The following is an 18,908-nucleotide window of genomic DNA, read 5'->3' as shown; positions in this document are numbered from 1 at the left end:
GCTTATTTAAAAAAAAGTTATTTTAAAGAAGATGTTTTTTTAATAATACAATTTAAAATCTTATTTGAAATCACTGTAAATTGTTTCAATTACAAAGCTACAAATAAGGTAAAAGTCAGGGAAATGAGGGAATTTTAAAAATTAGTCTAACAATCAGGGAAATGTCAGGGAATTTAATTTTGGTTGCAAATAGGAAATCTTTACTAAAATATAGGTTATAAAATACAAAATTTTGGGTACAAAATAAGTCAATAAAAATCTCGGGAGAAAGTCAAGGAATTTAATTTTGTTTTCAAATAGGAAATCTTTACTAACATATTGGTTAAAAAATACTAAACTTTGGGTACAAAATAAGTCAATAAAAATCTCGGGAGAAAGTCAAGGAATTTAATTTTGTTTTCAAATAGGAAATCTTTACTAACATATTGGTTAAAAAATACTAAACTTTGGGTACAAAATAAGTCAATAAAAATCTAGGGAGAAAGTCAGGGAATTTGAATGAGAAAAAACTGTGGCAACCCTGAAGAAACAAAAGCATATTACCCTTATTATTTTGAGTTAGCCCCCTACTTGGAAGCCAAAAAAAAATCCCCATCCCAAAAAAGAGGCTGAAGATGAAAGAGGAATGGGGAGTAGGCGGCCGTTTAAGAATAAGCCAGATGTAAGGCAGGGGACAGAGAGAAAACACAACACCCTTTCGATTCCAATTCTGGCAACACCCCAAACAAAACCCGGCCCTCCTTGGATACGACACGCTCCATCAACCCAAAATTGAACGAGAAACAAGAGCGAATAAATCATATCGCGTGATATTATTCGAACTACAGGCTGACAACTATTTTATTTTCCAATAGTGGACTTAATCGTAATTAGGATACAAAACATGCTAGAGAAAAATACCTCTTTTCCAGGCGCGTCCACGCCTCGATTGGACATCACCAAATCAGAGGGATTCGAAAGAGTTCTGGACCGGGAACTACTCGAAATACTTCTCAACGGCCTATTTTTAACTCCATCCATCTTAAGGAATTATATCAATATTTCGCTTAATTTGAAATTCGCGAAAACTAATCGCGCTATCACTTGGTTTCTAAGATAGTTTCGATACTCCCCAACGGGCATTTTTCTGGGTGAATCATCGCGAATGAAGGCGACATCTCAATTCGGGAAAGACCGCGGCAAAAAACGCAAGTTTTGAGGGAAGAGTAGCTCTCGCCAACCGATCCGACCGCTGGCTGGGATCGCGGGAAACTGAGCGAGCTCTCTCGCTAAACAGAGAGTCAAAGCGATTCGTGCTAGAGGCGGCTACTACGCAGTCTATCGGAGTATTATTATCGCGTTTCGTCCGGGAAATATCACTCGCGCCCAAATCATTGGAGTATTCCCTTCGGGATCCAACGATAGTCTTTTAAAAGTTTGGGAAGAGTTTAGGAATAAATTCAGGATTTCATTTTTAAAAGGAAGAATTAGGAAAGGAAAATGTGGTATAGTTTAGCGTTTATATACGAGGAAATTGGTTTCAATTTGGAAAAGTACTGGATTTCAATTTGGAAAAGTACAGGGTTTTAATTTGGGAAAGTACAGGGTTTCAATTTGGAAAAGTACTGGATTTCAATTTGGAAAAGTACAGGGTTTCAATTTGGGAAAGTACAGGGTTTCAATTTGGGAAAGTACAGGGTTTCAATTTGGGAAAGTACAGGGTTTCAATTTGGGAAAGTACAGGGTTTCAATTTGGGAAAGTACAGGATTTCAATTTGGGAAAGTACAGGATTTCAATTTGGGAAAGTACAGGATTTCAATTTGGGAAAGTACAGGATTTCAATTTGGGAAAGTACAGGATTTCAATTTGGGAAAGTACAGGATTTCAATTTGGGAAAGTACAGGATTTCAATTTGGGAATGTACAGGGTTTCAATTTGGGAATGTACAGGGTTTCAATTTGGGAATGTACAGGGTTTCAATTTGGGAATGTACAGGGTTTCAATTTGGGAATGTACAGGGTTTCAATTTGGGAATGTACAGGGTTTCAATTTGGGGAAGTACAGGGTTTCAATTTGGGGAAGTACAGGGTTTCAATTTGGGGAAGTACAGGGTTTCAATTAGGTAATTACGGGGTTTTATTAAGAAAAAAAATGGGGCGGTTCAGTTTGCAATAGGTATTTATTAAGAAGGAAAATAAGGGATTGGTTTTGAAAAAGGAATGGATTAGGATGCAACATACTGGCGGTTCAATTTAGGAAAATAAAGAGTTTTTAAGGCGATAAAAAGGATTTAGCTCGGGAATTACAGGGTTTTATTAATAGCGTTTTCCATTTGACTGTTCTCGAGCACTCTAGATCGTTCTCATCAACATTTTATGTTCCATTTGCACGCTCGGATCTGCTCCGATCAAGTTTCGCGTGTTCCATTTCGCGCTCTCGGGTGCTCCGAGATCGCCCCAAAACTGATATGCCAGTTTCGACAGTTCAACAGATCGAGTACGAGACGAGATCGGAGCAAATATTTGCGTGTTCCTTTTAGATTTTTTGGCAAAATAGCAGACCAAGACACGGGAATTCAAATTACTAGCAGACGAAACACAACAAAGCGCGGGAATATGCCAATGGAATGTTCCCTTTGCGGTTTTACTCTAGTCGCTTGGGGCGAGATCTATGACGTCAGAGACAGATTGTAAAATGGAGCTTTGGAATCTCTATGTATTTCCTAAGAAGGAAAATACAGGGTTTCACTTACAAGGAGACTACCCGAGGTGGTTATCACCGATTTTGTTGAAACTCGGGGGTTAGGTAGACCTTATGGTAGTATGAAAATTCGCAAAGGGAAAAGTTGCAATGGGCTTTAGTTTTCCTATGGCAACCCAAAATGTTTTTGACCTCTCCATTTAAAAAAGCATGGGATTTTCTAGGTTACCCAAATTTTGTTAAAATTTAACCAAAATTTATCAATTTTAGCCAAAAACATTGATCAATTTTACCCAAAATAGGTCAAATTAATCTTTTTGGGTACGTTTTGAAAATAAAAAAAATTAAAAATTTTTAAGTAAGTAAGTACCCTGTGAAACCGAGAAAATCCCATGCTTTTTTAAATGGAGATTTTTTTTTGTTATGAGAGATCATAAACATTTTCGGTTGCCATGGGAAAACTAAAGCCCATTGCAACTTTTCCCTTAGGCAATTTTCATACTACCATAAGGTCTACCTAACCCCCGAGTTTCAACAAAATCGGTGATAACCACCTAGGGTAGTCTCCTTGTTAGTAAAGTAGTAGTACAGGGTTATATTAATAAGGAAAATAGAGGGTTTCACTTACAAGGAGACATCCCGAAATGTAACCCACCGATTTTGTTCAAACTCGGGGGATTGGTAGACCTTCATGTAACTTGAAAAATCCTAAAGGGAATTTATTCAATGGGCAACCGTTTGGCCATGGCAACGAAAAATGTTTTTGACAACACAAAATATTAAATTTTCCCATTGAAAATAACATGGGATTCTGACCGATTTCTAGGACCCCCCTGTGAAAAATTTTAACAAATAGATAAAAATTGACAAAAAAACATCAAAATTGATCAACTTTTGATCAATTTGAGATCAAAATCCCATGTTATTTTCAATGGGAAAATTTCCATTCTTGGTTGTCAAAAACAATTTTCGTTGCCATGGCAACACGGTTGCCCATTGAATAAATTCCCCTTCGGATTTTGGATACATGAAGGTTGAACAAAATCGGTGGGTTACCCACTTCGGGATGTCTCCTTGTTAGTAAAGTACAGTGTTATATTAATCAGGGAAAATAGAGGTTTTTCGATTGGTAAAGTACAGGGTTTTATTAACAAGGAAAGTAGTGGATTTTAACTTGGAAAGGTACAGGGTTTGGTTTGTAATTAGGAACGTACGGACTAGTTTCAATTGGAATGAAACTGTAAGAACGAAAACACAGGGTTTCACTCACATTGGTTTTTGAGTACGAGAGTTTCAACGGTTCAAGGTTACAATTGGAAACTTCAAAGTTTAATTAAGAGAGGAAAATATATATTAAATGAAAAATGGAAGGTCTCATTTAGAGTTAACGCAGTGTAATAATTTGATCAGTAAAAAAAAATTATATTTAATACTCATCATGATGTTTCTCAAAATACTGCACTCATCTTTACATGTTCAAAGTTAAATGGAGACTTCTCTACGCCGGGTTGGCAAAAAACCGGCTTTTTTAAAAATTTAAAAATCCAGTATGGTTAAAACTGGTTGTACCCGTTGGCTTAATCCAGTTAAAACCATTAATAAAAAATGCTCAAATTGCTCAAAATTACGTTTTTGCGAGTGACAGACTGACAGTACCTTTACATTGTGAGGTATAGCAGACTTATTTACCCGCTTTTATATCCTAACATGGCGCCATATTTTCACGCGCAAAATGAATTTTAAGATCCCCTAATTGCTTATATCTAGCTCTCACTACTTGCGACAAAAAGTGAAGGTTAAGTTTTAGTTTTTTCAATATTTCTAATTGACGGCTTTTAAAATTCATTTTGCGCGTGAAAATACCTCTACATGTTATGGTCAAAAAAGCACGCAAAGAAGGCTGTGTGCCCAAGACATGTACCTGTAGTGTCGCGCGCTAAAACGTCATTTCAAAATCCGTCAATTAATTTCTCAAATTTTTTTAATAAAAAAAAGGTGTTTTTAACCATGGATTTAATTCGGTGGTTAAATCCGGCTTAAACCAGGGTAGTTTAAACAAGTCTTGTTTGCTCTTGCCAACCTTGTCTCTAACGTCGTAAGTAATAACGAATGTAAGATCGAAGTCCTTAAGAGATTCGATGTTAATGCTTTTATTTTGTACTAGGTGGCGCGAATTTTTTGTCGATTAAGGGAATAGAAACTAACTTATTTATTACAAAAGAATTCTAACACTATAGTTTTTATACAAAAAAAACTATAAACCGCAGTTCAGCTCTGGAAAAAAATTGGAATAAAAAGAAACACGAAACCAATACTATTTATTGCGGTTTTGAGATAATTTAATATTTCTACGGTTTTGTCTTTTCAGATTGTTGGCGCCATCTGGTAAGACTTCGGGTATTTACAAATCGACTTCTACTCTTATGGAATTAACTCTAATAAAGGATTAGCTTTTCGTATAATTTATATGTATACCTCAGCTTAGAATGTATTTAATTATATTTAATAAAATATATATATATGTATAAATACTTTCTTAACAATATTATCCCTTAGCGTTTTTAACTGCAGATTTAAAATCGTTATTCAAAGATCACAAATTGATATACCTAAATAGTTAGTAGCACCAAATATGACATTATCACAATAAGAGGTGACGTGATGGCAGTAGCATTAAAGATCTTTTTAAAAACTAGGAATTCTTTCTTCGCGAAGAAATAGTATGGTTGATAAATTGGCTATAATTGATAAGCATAAATATATAATATGAAGAAATTATTATCTGTTAGGTTATTTATTATCTGCATCAGTTGTTGAAAATAACTGTAATGTAGGATTTTCCCCGCCCTACATCATGTGAGCTTGCAAAGGTACATATTTTAAACGAATACCGCTAACAATATAAGGAGATCGACACTTGCCCAAGTGAATATATTAAATACTGCTGTTAATAGATCAATTTCAAAAGTCAGGCGATGAAAAATTTGTTCCCCCAATCTTGTCAAGACTAACTTCCCCTACGTCATAGCGTCGTCATAATTTAAACTTGGAAGAAGGAGGCGAGTCTTCACAAGATTTTGGAAAACCCCTAGCGAATGCTTGTTTGGAAACCAAAAATTTTAGTCTTTAGGAAATATCTGCAGATTGGAACATTATCCTGACCTCGGATACAAATCAATGCTAATTTTAAGCGACTCCAGCTCCTTAGGCTTCGATGAGTTGGCTTTAATATCTTATAACCCATTAACGTTTGAAATTAAAATTGTAAAAATTATTTCCGGAAAATTAAGGCTCCATAAAATTGCTACTAAAATCCAGTACCGTTGTTTCTGATTGGCTCTTTGGAATTGTACTAGTAACATAAATTACAATAAAATTTCACCATATTCTTTATTATGGGAAATATAATATATCTTAAAATTAACTCTATAACAGCTCTCTTCATTATTTTAGATATTCTATATTTAAGTATGCATCGCCAACAATAGATAGCAGTTGAGTCACTTTCACAAAAAATTACAGGAAGGTGCTTCCACCTAGAAGCAGCTTCTGGAAGCGTTTTTTTCTGTTCTTCACTTTTTTATTTCAACCTAGCCTTGCTTTAAAGGGACATACCAGCTTTTGAATTTAGCCCTTGTTTCCAGAATATGATTGGTAGTATCTGCTACCACGTGGTAAATCTCAGTGCAATTTTTTTGAATGCCGGTGTAACCCGTTTAGAGATAAGAGCTATGGAGTAATTCTCAAATAGAAATTGCTGGAGCCCCAAACTTCCCTTTATTAAAAAAATTTAATTTTATGAGCGTAAGTATTAAAATAAAAGCCAAATGCGAAAACTAGAACTAAATATGGCAAGGCCCCTTTAAGCGCACATTACCCACCTTTTAAAAAACAACAAAAATCAAGCAATCAATGTCTTACCTTATTTGCTAGATCTAGGAGGTTGCTGCTTGTGCCAGGAACAGATTCTCCCGCAGCTTCAATAAGCTTTTGAAGTGTATTAGGTTCGGGACTCAGATCCCTTGCACCAGAGTCAAACTCCCAGCTTTCGTGCTTTCCAGATATAGCCCCTTGACTGGTATCACTACTCATTGGCCAGTTCCCACCAGTACTACTACTTCCTGGTGCTGGTGATACTTGAAGAGGGGTTATGTCAGGGTCAAGGCTTCTTTGCTCCAGGTCATCCTTGTCTGGGTCTTGGTCTTGAAGCGTTAGAGCATTTATTTCATTCATAAGTTGCATTCTACGCCTCAAAAACTCGCTATATGATATGCGGCCTTGTTCGTCCGCTCCCAACTCGACCATAATTTCTTCCACACAATGTTCTAAGTTAAGTTGCCGACAGACAGCCAGTAAGTCTTGACTACAAAAAATGAAAGGGTTATAGAAAATATCGTGAAAAGTTAAATGTTTCTATCACTCTTACCTATCAATATAGCCATCACCATTCCCATCACAAGTTTGAAAGAGCCTTCTTATACGTTCTTCTTCAGGTGTTGAACCTGAATCGCTACCCGTAGATTCGCTATTTGCATCACTGGCCATTGTATAATTATTTCAAAAACTTCATTGCCATTTAGTAGTTGAGACACGTTGATTTTTAAAGTCTTAACTCTACAGGAAGGTTCTTAAAAAGTTCCATTTACACTGTAGTACTCACGACCACTGACAAGCATTCAACTACATTGCTAAGGCTTACTGGTTGTCAAAACATAGTTATATTATAAGTAAGCTAATAATCATGTTATAACAAAGCTGGACTAATATCATTTACATGACACCGAAGCTAAATAATTTCCTTACATTTTGGTAGATCAATTACTAACTGGAATTAATTTAACATAGTACAAATACGTAAACGCGCGACAGCACTCTACAAACAAAAATCGCCATTTTCATTGTAATTTACACTACGCCGGTGGGCACTAAAATGTTTGTAAGGGAACCTTATCCCCATCTAGCGGTAAGTCTTCTTATAACTCATTTCTTTAGTGGAATAGTATCGTCATCTAGGTGTAAAATATTGTACCAGGAGACTACCAATAAACAAAAACTAACAACATTTTCGTTTCAAGAGGAAGTTTTTATAAACCTTGGGATGCTCTGTTTTCTTATTTTGACCCCCCCGGGATGATATGACATGTAGTCCATTGGGTAATGGCGAGGCAGGGCATTCTAGTAGTTGGCCCCACTGGTTAGGTTCCTTGGTTAAACCATGGTTATACGATCGTGTTAGTGGTCCCATTTCCCATAAATGTCAAATTTTTCCAATTTGAGTTGGCCCTGATCTGCCGCCCGGGCCAGTCCGGGTCTGGCGAGGGGCATTTTACTTTGATTATTAAGTTTGTACTCTTGATCGATTACGATGAGTAAATGGATTAAATCACGATAAAATCGAGTTAGTGATTAAGATGAGTAAATGGATTAAATCACGATAAAATCGAGTTAGTGATTAAGATGAGTAAATGGATTAAATCACGATAAAATCAAGTTAGTGATTAAGATGAGTAAATGGATTAAATCACGATAAAATCAAGTTTGTGATTAAGATGAGTAAATGGATTAAATCACGATAAAATCAAGTTTGTGATTAAGATGAGTAAATGGATTAAATCACGATAAAATCAAGTTTGTGATTAAGATGAGTAAATGGATTAAATCACGATAAAATCGAGTTAGTGATTAAGATGAGTAAATGGATTAAATCACGATAAAATCGAGTTAGTGATTAAGATGAGTAAATGGATTAAATCACGATAAAATCGAGTTAGTGATTAAGATGAGTAAATGGATTAAATCACGATAAAATCGAGTTAGTGATTAAGATGAGTAAATGGATTAAATCACGATAAAATCGAGTTAGTGATTAAGATGAGTAAATGGATTAAATCACGATAAAATCGAGTTAGTGATTAAGATGAGTAAATGGATTAAATCACGATAAAATCGAGTTAGTGATTAAGATGAGTAAATGGATTAAATCACGATAAAATCGAGTTAGTGATTAAGATGAGTAAATGGATTAAATCACGATAAAATCGAGTTAGTGATTAAGATGAGTAAATGGATTAAATCACGATAAAATCGAGTTAGTGATTAAGATGAGTAAATGGATTAAATCACGATAAAATCGAGTTAGTGATTAAGATGAGTAAATGGATTAAATCACGATAAAATCAAGTTTGTGATTAAGATGAGTAAATGGATTAAATCACGATAAAATCAAGTTTGTGATTAAGATGAGTAAATGGATTAAATCACGATAAAATCAAGTTTGTGATTAAGATGAGTAAATGGATTAAATCACGATAAAATCGAGTTAGTGATTAAGATGAGTAAATGGATTAAATCACGATAAAATCGAGTTAGTGATTAAGATGAGTAAATGGATTAAATCACGATAAAATCGAGTTAGTGATTAAGATGAGTAAATGGATTAAATCACGATAAAATCGAGTTAGTGATTAAGATGAGTAAATGGATTAAATCACGATAAAATCGAGTTAGTGATTAAGATGAGTAAATGGATTAAATCACGATAAAATCGAGTTAGTGATTAAGATGAGTAAATGGATTAAATCACGATAAAATCGAGTTAGTGATTAAGATGAGTAAATGGATTAAATCACGATAAAATCGAGTTAGTGATTAAGATGAGTAAATGGATTAAATCACGATAAAATCGAGTTAGTGATTAAGATGAGTAAATGGATTAAATCACGATAAAATCGAGTTAGTGATTAAGATGAGTAAATGGATTAAATCACGATAAAATCGAGTTAGTGATTAAGATGAGTAAATGGATTAAATCACGATAAAATCGAGTTAGTGATTAAGATGAGTAAATGGATTAAATCACGATAAAATCGAGTTAGTGATTAAGATGAGTAAATGGATTAAATCACGATAAAATCGAGTTAGTGATTAAGATGAGTAAATGGATTAAATCACGATAAAATCGAGTTAGTGATTAAGATGAGTAAATAGATTAAATCACGATAAAATCGAGTTAGTGATTAAGATGAGTAAATGGATTAAATCACGATAAAATCGAGTTAGTGATTAAGATGAGTAAATGGATTAAATCACGATAAAATCGAGTTAGTGGTTAAGATGAGTAAATGGATTAAATCACGATAAAATCGAGTTAGTGGTTAAGATGAGTAAATGGATTAAATCACGATAAAATCGAGTTAGTGATTAAGATGAGTAAATGGATTAAATCACGATAAAATCGAGTTAGTGATTAAGATGAGTAAATGGATTAAATCACGATAAAATCAAGTTTGTGATTAAGATGAGTAAATGGATTAAATCACGATAAAATCGAGTTTGTGATTAAGATGAGTAAATGGATTAAATCACGATAAAATCGAGTTAGTGATTAAGATGAGTAAATGGATTAAATCACGATAAAATCGAGTTAGTGGTTAAGATGAGTAAATGGATTAAATCACGATAAAATCGAGTTAGTGATTAAGATGAGTAAATGGATTAAATCACGATAAAATCGAGTTAGTGATTAAGATGAGTAAATGGATTAAATCACGATAAAATCAAGTTTGTGATTAAGATGAGTAAATGGATTAAATCACGATAAAATCAAGTTTGTGATTAAGATGAGTAAATGGATTAAATCACGATAAAATCAAGTTTGTGATTAAGATGAGTAAATGGATTAAATCACGATAAAATCGAGTTAGTGATTAAGATGAGTAAATGGATTAAATCACGATAAAATCGAGTTAGTGATTAAGATGAGTAAATGGATTAAATCACGATAAAATCGAGTTAGTGATTAAGATGAGTAAATGGATTAAATCACGATAAAATCAAGTTTGTGATTAAGATGAGTAAATGGATTAAATCACGATAAAATCAAGTTTGTGATTAAGATGAGTAAATGGATTAAATCACGATAAAATCAAGTTTGTGATTAAGATGAGTAAATGGATTAAATCACGATAAAATCGAGTTAGTGATTAAGATGAGTAAATGGATTAAATCACGATAAAATCGAGTTAGTGATTAAGATGAGTAAATGGATTAAATCACGATAAAATCGAGTTAGTGATTAAGATGAGTAAATGGATTAAATCACGATAAAATCGAGTTAGTGATTAAGATGAGTAAATGGATTAAATCACGATAAAATCGAGTTAGTGATTAAGATGAGTAAATGGATTAAATCACGATAAAATCGAGTTAGTGATTAAGATGAGTAAATGGATTAAATCACGATAAAATCGAGTTAGTGATTAAGATGAGTAAATGGATTAAATCACGATAAAATCGAGTTAGTGATTAAGATGAGTAAATGGATTAAATCACGATAAAATCGAGTTAGTGATTAAGATGAGTAAATGGATTAAATCACGATAAAATCGAGTTAGTGATTAAGATGAGTAAATGGATTAAATCACGATAAAATCGAGTTAGTGATTAAGATGAGTAAATGGATTAAATCACGATAAAATCGAGTTAGTGATTAAGATGAGTAAATGGATTAAATCACGATAAAATCGAGTTAGTGATTAAGATGAGTAAATGGATTAAATCACGATAAAATCGAGTTAGTGATTAAGATGAGTAAATGGATTAAATCACGATAAAATCGAGTTAGTGATTAAGATGAGTAAATAGATTAAATCACGATAAAATCGAGTTAGTGATTAAGATGAGTAAATGGATTAAATCACGATAAAATCGAGTTAGTGATTAAGATGAGTAAATGGATTAAATCACGATAAAATCGAGTTAGTGGTTAAGATGAGTAAATGGATTAAATCACGATAAAATCGAGTTAGTGGTTAAGATGAGTAAATGGATTAAATCACGATAAAATCGAGTTAGTGATTAAGATGAGTAAATGGATTAAATCACGATAAAATCGAGTTAGTGATTAAGATGAGTAAATGGATTAAATCACGATAAAATCGAGTTAGTGATTAAGATGAGTAAATGGATTAAATCACGATAAAATCGAGTTAGTGATTAAGATGAGTAAATGGATTAAATCACGATAAAATCGAGTTAGTGATTAAGATGAGTAAATGGATTAAATCACGATAAAATCGAGTTAGTGATTAAGATGAGTAAATGGATTAAATCACGATAAAATCGAGTTAGTGATTAAGATGAGTAAATGGATTAAATCACGATAAAATCAAGTTTGTGATTAAGATGAGTAAATGGATTAAATCACGATAAAATCAAGTTTGTGATTAAGATGAGTAAATGGATTAAATCACGATAAAATCGAGTTAGTGATTAAGATGAGTAAATGGATTAAATCACGATAAAATCGAGTTAGTGATTAAGATGAGTAAATGGATTAAATCACGATAAAATCGAGTTAGTGATTAAGATGAGTAAATGGATTAAATCACGATAAAATCGAGTTAGTGATTAAGATGAGTAAATGGATTAAATCACGATAAAATCGAGTTAGTGATTAAGATGAGTAAATGGATTAAATCACGATAAAATCGAGTTAGTGATTAAGATGAGTAAATGGATTAAATCACGATAAAATCGAGTTAGTGATTAAGATGAGTAAATGGATTAAATCACGATAAAATCGAGTTAGTGATTAAGATGAGTAAATGGATTAAATCACGATAAAATCGAGTTAGTGATTAAGATGAGTAAATAGATTAAATCACGATAAAATCGAGTTAGTGATTAAGATGAGTAAATGGATTAAATCACGATAAAATCGAGTTAGTGATTAAGATGAGTAAATGGATTAAATCACGATAAAATCGAGTTAGTGGTTAAGATGAGTAAATGGATTAAATCACGATAAAATCGAGTTAGTGGTTAAGATGAGTAAATGGATTAAATCACGATAAAATCGAGTTAGTGATTAAGATGAGTAAATGGATTAAATCACGATAAAATCGAGTTAGTGATTAAGATGAGTAAATGGATTAAATCACGATAAAATCAAGTTTGTGATTAAGATGAGTAAATGGATTAAATCACGATAAAATCGAGTTTGTGATTAAGATGAGTAAATGGATTAAATCACGATAAAATCGAGTTAGTGATTAAGATGAGTAAATGGATTAAATCACGATAAAATCGAGTTAGTGGTTAAGATGAGTAAATGGATTAAATCACGATAAAATCGAGTTAGTGATTAAGATGAGTAAATGGATTAAATCACGATAAAATCGAGTTAGTGATTAAGATGAGTAAATGGATTAAATCACGATAAAATCAAGTTTGTGATTAAGATGAGTAAATGGATTAAATCACGATAAAATCAAGTTTGTGATTAAGATGAGTAAATGGATTAAATCACGATAAAATCGAGTTAGTGATTAAGATGAGTAAATGGATTAAATCACGATAAAATCGAGTTAGTGATTAAGATGAGTAAATGGATTAAATCACGATAAAATCGAGTTAGTGATTAAGATGAGTAAATGGATTAAATCACGATAAAATCGAGTTAGTAATTAAGATGAGTAAATGGATTAAATCACTATAAAATCAAGTTAGTGATTAAGATGAGTAAATGGATTAAATCACGATAAAATCAAGTTTGTGATTAAGATGAGTAAATGGATTAATCACGATAAAATCAAGTTTGTGATTAAGATGAGTAAATGGATTAAATCGCGATAAAGATGATTAAATCACGATTAAGATGATTAAATCGCGTTAGAGATGGTTAAATCACAATTAAGATTAAATCACGATTAAATCGAGATTAAAAGATTAATTCGAGATTAAAAGATTAATTCGAGATTAAAAGATTAAATCTAGATGAAAAGATTAAATTTAAAAGTATTAGTGACGTCACGCCGATATTACTCTATAGAGAATTGAGTGTAATAATTGGAAATAATTTGACAAAGGTTTATAGAATAGAATGATTCACCAGCTCCATCATCGAACAATAGGCAGAGTTTAGAGTACCTACTATAAGGCGCTGGCATCGGTAACAACAAAAATATTAAAAAAAAAGCGGGAACGATCTTGCTGAAGTTGCTGGCCTCCTTTAAGCCTTGTATTAGTTGAAGTTGAAGTGGTTTTGACAACCCTGGTTGTACAATTTAAGACCCGGCATTTTGTATTTCAGGCGACAGAAAACGTAACGTAATAGGCGCTTAAATCGGTGCCTAAGAAATACATAAATTTTGTGTATTTTTATGTATTTCGGAGGCACCGCTTAAATAAATCATCCTCCCAGGAAATCGCCAAGAAGTATTATTTCCGAGAGCCAGGACCAGCAAGGTATTGTTTATATTGTGCTTGTGGAAATAATGGAAACTTTTCACTTGTAAAAAGAACGTCGCGGTTTTACCAAGCCTTAATATGTCAAAAAAAGCTACCTGCTTAAAACGGTATGCCATGGGGAACGATTGTTGCTGCCGTAAAGATAAAAAATTTCCATTATTTTAACAAGCACTATATAAACAGCGACTTGCAGGTCCTGGCTCTCGGAAATATTACTTCTTGGCGATTTCATGGGATGATTTATTGAAGCGTCTTATGACCGATTTCAAAATTACGTTTTTGTACGTGACAGTACCTTTACATCATGAAGTATATCAGGCTTATTTAACTACTTTTATACCCTAACATGGCGGTGTATCTCCACGTGCAAAATTAATTTTAAGATCCACCAATAGGTTTTCGAAAAGAGAAGCTAACCCTGAACATTAAAAAACTCCAAACGCGTTGCGTAACAACCAGTGGCTATGGGTGTAATAACAAATCATCAAGTCACATGCTTGGAGCTGGGCCGCCCGCGCCAAGGGGTTGGCGCTCGCCCTTCGTATGTATCCGCCACTGGTAACAACGGAAACCCAACTCGTTTGAAGCAAGCGCGTGCAGGAGGCTATAACTTTACTTACAATTCTGAACACACGATGGCGATCATCTTACTAACCGTCGGCCTTGCGGGAAAGCTTACCCTTATTTTACATAGGGAAATTTGAGTGACGATGGTGTACCATTATTTTCTATAAACCCTGTTTTGACGCTTTAAAATGGCAACGCGTTGCGCGTCTTCTGGCGGCAGAGGTTTGATCAGCAGTCAGCAGTTAAAGATTTACCTCGTTGTTTTGTTAGAGTACACAAGTATCCAATTCCGCCACCACAGCGCTGGTGTTGCTATAAGCTAGTATTTATCGTTATTGACTGTACCATCTCTTATTTGTTGGTCTTTGCCACCCTTTATAAAATAACTAATGTAAAATTTATTTAAAAAAAATGTTCCAATGTGGTTTTAATGTGAACTATATAATTTTACTTGGGATATAAATTATTGGAAACAAACCCTTTTTAATTTTAAATAAATTTAATAACACTTCAATATTTACAATAACCATTTAGTTATTCATACAATTTTTTCCTTCTTATTAAAGTCCCAAAAATACCCTTTTGCATCCAAATACCCATAAAATGTGCTTGTGTTTTTAAAATTTCTTTTGGTGTTTGGAAGGCACTGAACTACATAAAAAGCTTTATAAGGTTGAACGTTTGAATGCTAACAAAAATTGTAAGACACCATAAATAAAACTACGAGAAGTGATATAAATAAACAGTTTCAAGACAATTTTTTTCTTCAAGTTGAAGAAGTAATTTGAAAAATAAAAATTTCTAAATTCTTTTTCACAAAAATATATAGAACTAAATTTTACTTAACCTAAATTTGAATTTTTTATTGGTACCTTCTTTACAACAACACTTTTCCCCGACTATTGCTTCTTTAAAAAAGCACATTATTTTATGAGCACGGAACTATTTGGGTATCTTGAAACTTACGTTTTCACTCACGTATTCACACTTTTAACGAGCTCCCGTATAATATGGCACGTCAAATTTTGTTGCAGATCTTGTAACTTTTATCAATTGCGAAGATTTTTAATATCCAAATAACAAGATTATGTTTTTTATCTTTTTAAACATTTCATGTTGTGACCACCGAGCAACTTGCGCACTTTTCATGGAAAACTCCATAGGTTCTATTATATCACAAATGTGTAATACTTTTTTATATATATTTATATATATCTCAATTTTTTTCATAGGCGGATGCTGTCGGTTCCGCAATTTTTGACCAAAAACGTTTTAAAAGTCAAGATTTTGGTCTCCTTACAAGAGGAACAAGCAAGACTTTCTTTGAGCCAATTCGCAATTTAAGTACAAAAGCCAGACTCATTTGACCAATCAAAAAATGCTATACAATTTAATCTCAATATTATTATCCTCGTGCATTGTAGAATGTCAGGGAAACGTATATAAAATAATAGTAAGTGGTGAGAAATGAGGGTGCTACATATGATTTTGTTTTGCCAATTATTAAGTTAGTGAAATTATATTAAAGTTATGATATATTTTAAAGAAATGCGAAATCTTCAAAATAAAGATGAGCGTATTTCGAAACCTATTGCACCATTTATATAATCCTAATAAAAAATGTTCATTCCAAACTGGGTTAACTCCACGTTGGATCGTAACCTTTCCAATCTGCGGGTGGGGCGAAATAGACTCGTCTCCCTTTATGAATGAAAGCTATCACGCCTCTATAGCCTGTTCTTGGCACTCCAGACTGAAATTATCAATGAAAATTTTAATTCAATTAAATAATTTACTTCAATATTTAATAGCGATTGGTACAAATCAGTATGTGCACAAGTCTATAAGATTTTTTTCCATAAGTATTACCATAAGTCTATAATATTGTTCATAAGTTTGTCACTTTGGGGAATATTTAACTGAGACCTAATAATGGAGTGAGGTCACCACAAGCAAATCTCCCCCTAGCGAGGAGCTGTCAAAGGCTACGTGTTACGCGGGAGCAAGCGGACCCAAAACAGCGACGAAGCCCTTAATGCAGTCTGTCTCGTGAATAGCTCTCAGTAAAACTTATGCATCTGAAGAATAGGAAGTGTCACACTTCTGTAACAATATTATACACTTATGGTATGACATAGACTAATGGATTTGTATACCCCCGTACCGTAGATAAACTTATGATATGACAGTGGTTTTTCTTCGATGCAAAAGTTTAAACCGAGACGACAACACAGACGACATAGCGGGCTAACTCGCCGTTTCTCGTCTTAAGCCTTTGACCGCACATCGCCATGTGCGATTATCTTTATTGTAAAGTCATTCTGCAATCTGCATACTTCTCAGTAAAATATAAATTACACTTATGGTATCGGCTACCTATTCCATGATTTTACTACATTAATCGTAATAATTATCGATACCGATTTCACTCGACTGTTCCACGATCATGTAAAAACTTATGCTAGAAAATATTCTTGAACTTTGACATGGATATTAGCGTAAATGTATAAATTTCAACCATGAATATATAACTGCATAATTTGCATTAGGTAGTTTGGCCTCAGTGGGTAGGATAGGAGGGGCTTCGTTATTATGACGTTGGTCACGCGCCGTCATTCAAACATTTTTTATGGGCAAAGTTTTGAATCTTGGCTAGTTTCATTGCCAAGGCTTAGACCGAATTTCAGTTTTGTAAATTTTTACGTCAGTCTTTTCGATTAAACAAAAATAGGTAATAATATTAAAAGCACATACTTTATGATTATAAAATGATTTTCTAGTAGTAGAGGTAATTTTCTAAGAATTACAAGTAGACGGTTCAAATACTAAATGAGCAATCCAGGAAACATTTCGAAGATCGAGTCTCCTGATTCGCTTAAGTGAATACCTAAAACGCGGAAAGGCACCGCCCATTCTAGTCCCAAATGGTAGAAAGGGTATAATGACATTTTGATATTCATGGTGGAAATGAATATATTCATGATATTATCTATAAATACGGTGTTTTTTTCTTCAGTTAATTGTAATTGATTATCGATAAAAATCGGTATCGGTATTTGTCATATCGGTAAAATTGGAATCGATTTCAATTGTGATATGGGCTAGCACTAATTATCGAAAAAACAGTACTACCTTGAGATCATCCATTAGTCCTAAAGCTTTGGCAGTTTTTTTGAAAGATTCCTTCGAGTCATACGTAAGATGAACGGGCTTTGAATGATCAATTGATCCTTTTAGTATTTGTTGTAACGTTACTAAAGGTGTGCCATAAACTTCTTTTACAAAAGCAACGTCGTAATTGTCCTGGTAAAAAGTTCAAAAAGAATTAAATCGATGAATACTTATTTAAAAAAAAATTAATATTATACCTTTTTAAGATAGCTTAGATCTTTCTTCAAAAAAGGCACAAATTTGTCATTTAATTTGATGAATTTTAAATGCTTCTCATAAAATAGCCCACTGAAAAATGTTAAAATATATATAAAATCTACGTTTTTTGACAAATTTGTATACACTCTTTTACGCGCGTCTTTCCCCCATCAAGGACCCTCCCACGATTTGCTCCACAGGTAGCTGCCATAGACGTACTGCACGTAGCTCTCCCGTGGAAAGTTCTTTCCCCCAAAACCGGTTTTCTCCCGTGTAGCACGGTAATGGCGACTCCCATGAAATACGCGCGTAAAAGAATCTGCGTCCGCGCAAGAATGTATTCAACTATGTGGACATAACCAGGGTCATTAAGGCATGTGACAAGTGCAGGGTGGCCACAAGATTGAGATTCAAATTCCCTGCAGTGTTGCCAATGTTTGAAAGTTTAAATTCCCATGGCCGGGTAGTAAATTTCCCACAAATTCCCCCGCCCCTATTTAGCCCCGCCCGCAACGAATATTCAACAGAAAACATGCCATAATTTTCTAAATTTGTGAAAAATTAACTTTTTAAAAATAAATTTTATTGAAATTACAATGTTTAAATATTTTGGTTGTTAGGCCTATGCATTGATTGATTGTAGTTTTAGGAGGCATCTCCTTTATATTATTTATAAAAACCAAGATTCACGAAAATACACTGCTCTAGATAATTTCGGGCTTTCTATTGATAGTGAAATTAAAGAAAAACATCGGATAAATACCCGCAGACATGAAAATTCCCACAAAATCAACGTTTTTGAAAAAAATAACTTTTTTCCCACATAGCCAAAATGGACCCCAAAAATTCCCACAATATGGGAAATTTCCCACTATCTGGCAACACTGATTCCCTGACCATTTTAAGAGATTTTCCCTGACTTTTTAAGGCAAAAAATTTTATATAAAATTTTACTTTTATATAAATTTAATGGACTTATACTTCAGTAAATAGGTTATTGCAATGTTGAAAAAATGAGCCAAACGTTCAAGGAGAATAATTA

General features: G+C 33.4%; 2 protein-coding genes across 5 annotated transcripts in view; both read right to left on the bottom strand.

The window, feature by feature from the left end:
* Nucleotides 1–7,528, bottom strand: part of LOC149922514 (colorectal mutant cancer protein) — a 97,503-nt gene extending 89,975 nt beyond the window's left edge. Inside the window, exons 1-2 of one of the 2 annotated variants that reach the window (XM_090162740.1) lie at nt 7,107–7,528; nt 6,602–7,043 (exon numbers count right to left, since the gene is read on the bottom strand). In XM_090162740.1, the coding sequence (XP_090018866.1) occupies nt 6,602–7,043; nt 7,107–7,225 (561 nt within the window). In that variant the 5' untranslated portion in view covers nt 7,226–7,528. Of the gene's footprint in view, nt 1–900; nt 1,233–6,601; nt 7,044–7,106 lie in introns of those variants that run through there. The other variant, XM_090162741.1, reaches the window with a different exon arrangement.
* Nucleotides 7,529–15,001: 7,473 nt separating this feature from the next.
* Nucleotides 15,002–18,908, bottom strand: part of LOC149922513 (alpha-1,3-mannosyl-glycoprotein 2-beta-N-acetylglucosaminyltransferase-like) — a 52,241-nt gene continuing 48,334 nt past the window's right edge. For 2 of the 3 annotated variants that reach the window (XM_090162569.1, XM_090162570.1), the window contains exons 10-12: nt 17,866–17,956; nt 17,630–17,800; nt 15,003–16,250 (exon numbers count right to left, since the gene is read on the bottom strand). In XM_090162569.1, coding sequence (XP_090018695.1) covers nt 16,137–16,250; nt 17,630–17,800; nt 17,866–17,956 — 376 coding nt within the window. In that variant the 3' untranslated portion in view covers nt 15,003–16,136. Of the gene's footprint in view, nt 16,251–17,629; nt 17,801–17,865; nt 17,957–18,908 lie in introns of all 3 variants that reach the window. The other variant, XM_090162571.1, reaches the window with a different exon arrangement.

Source organism: Leiobunum rupestre, chromosome 11 (genome assembly GCF_980474605.1).
Source record: "Leiobunum rupestre chromosome 11, qqLeiRupe1.1.hap1, whole genome shotgun sequence".
Taxonomy (NCBI): Eukaryota; Metazoa; Arthropoda; class Arachnida; order Opiliones; family Sclerosomatidae; genus Leiobunum; species Leiobunum rupestre.
The sequence above is the reverse complement of the archived record's forward strand: the minus strand, read 5'-3'. Positions and strand labels throughout refer to the sequence as shown.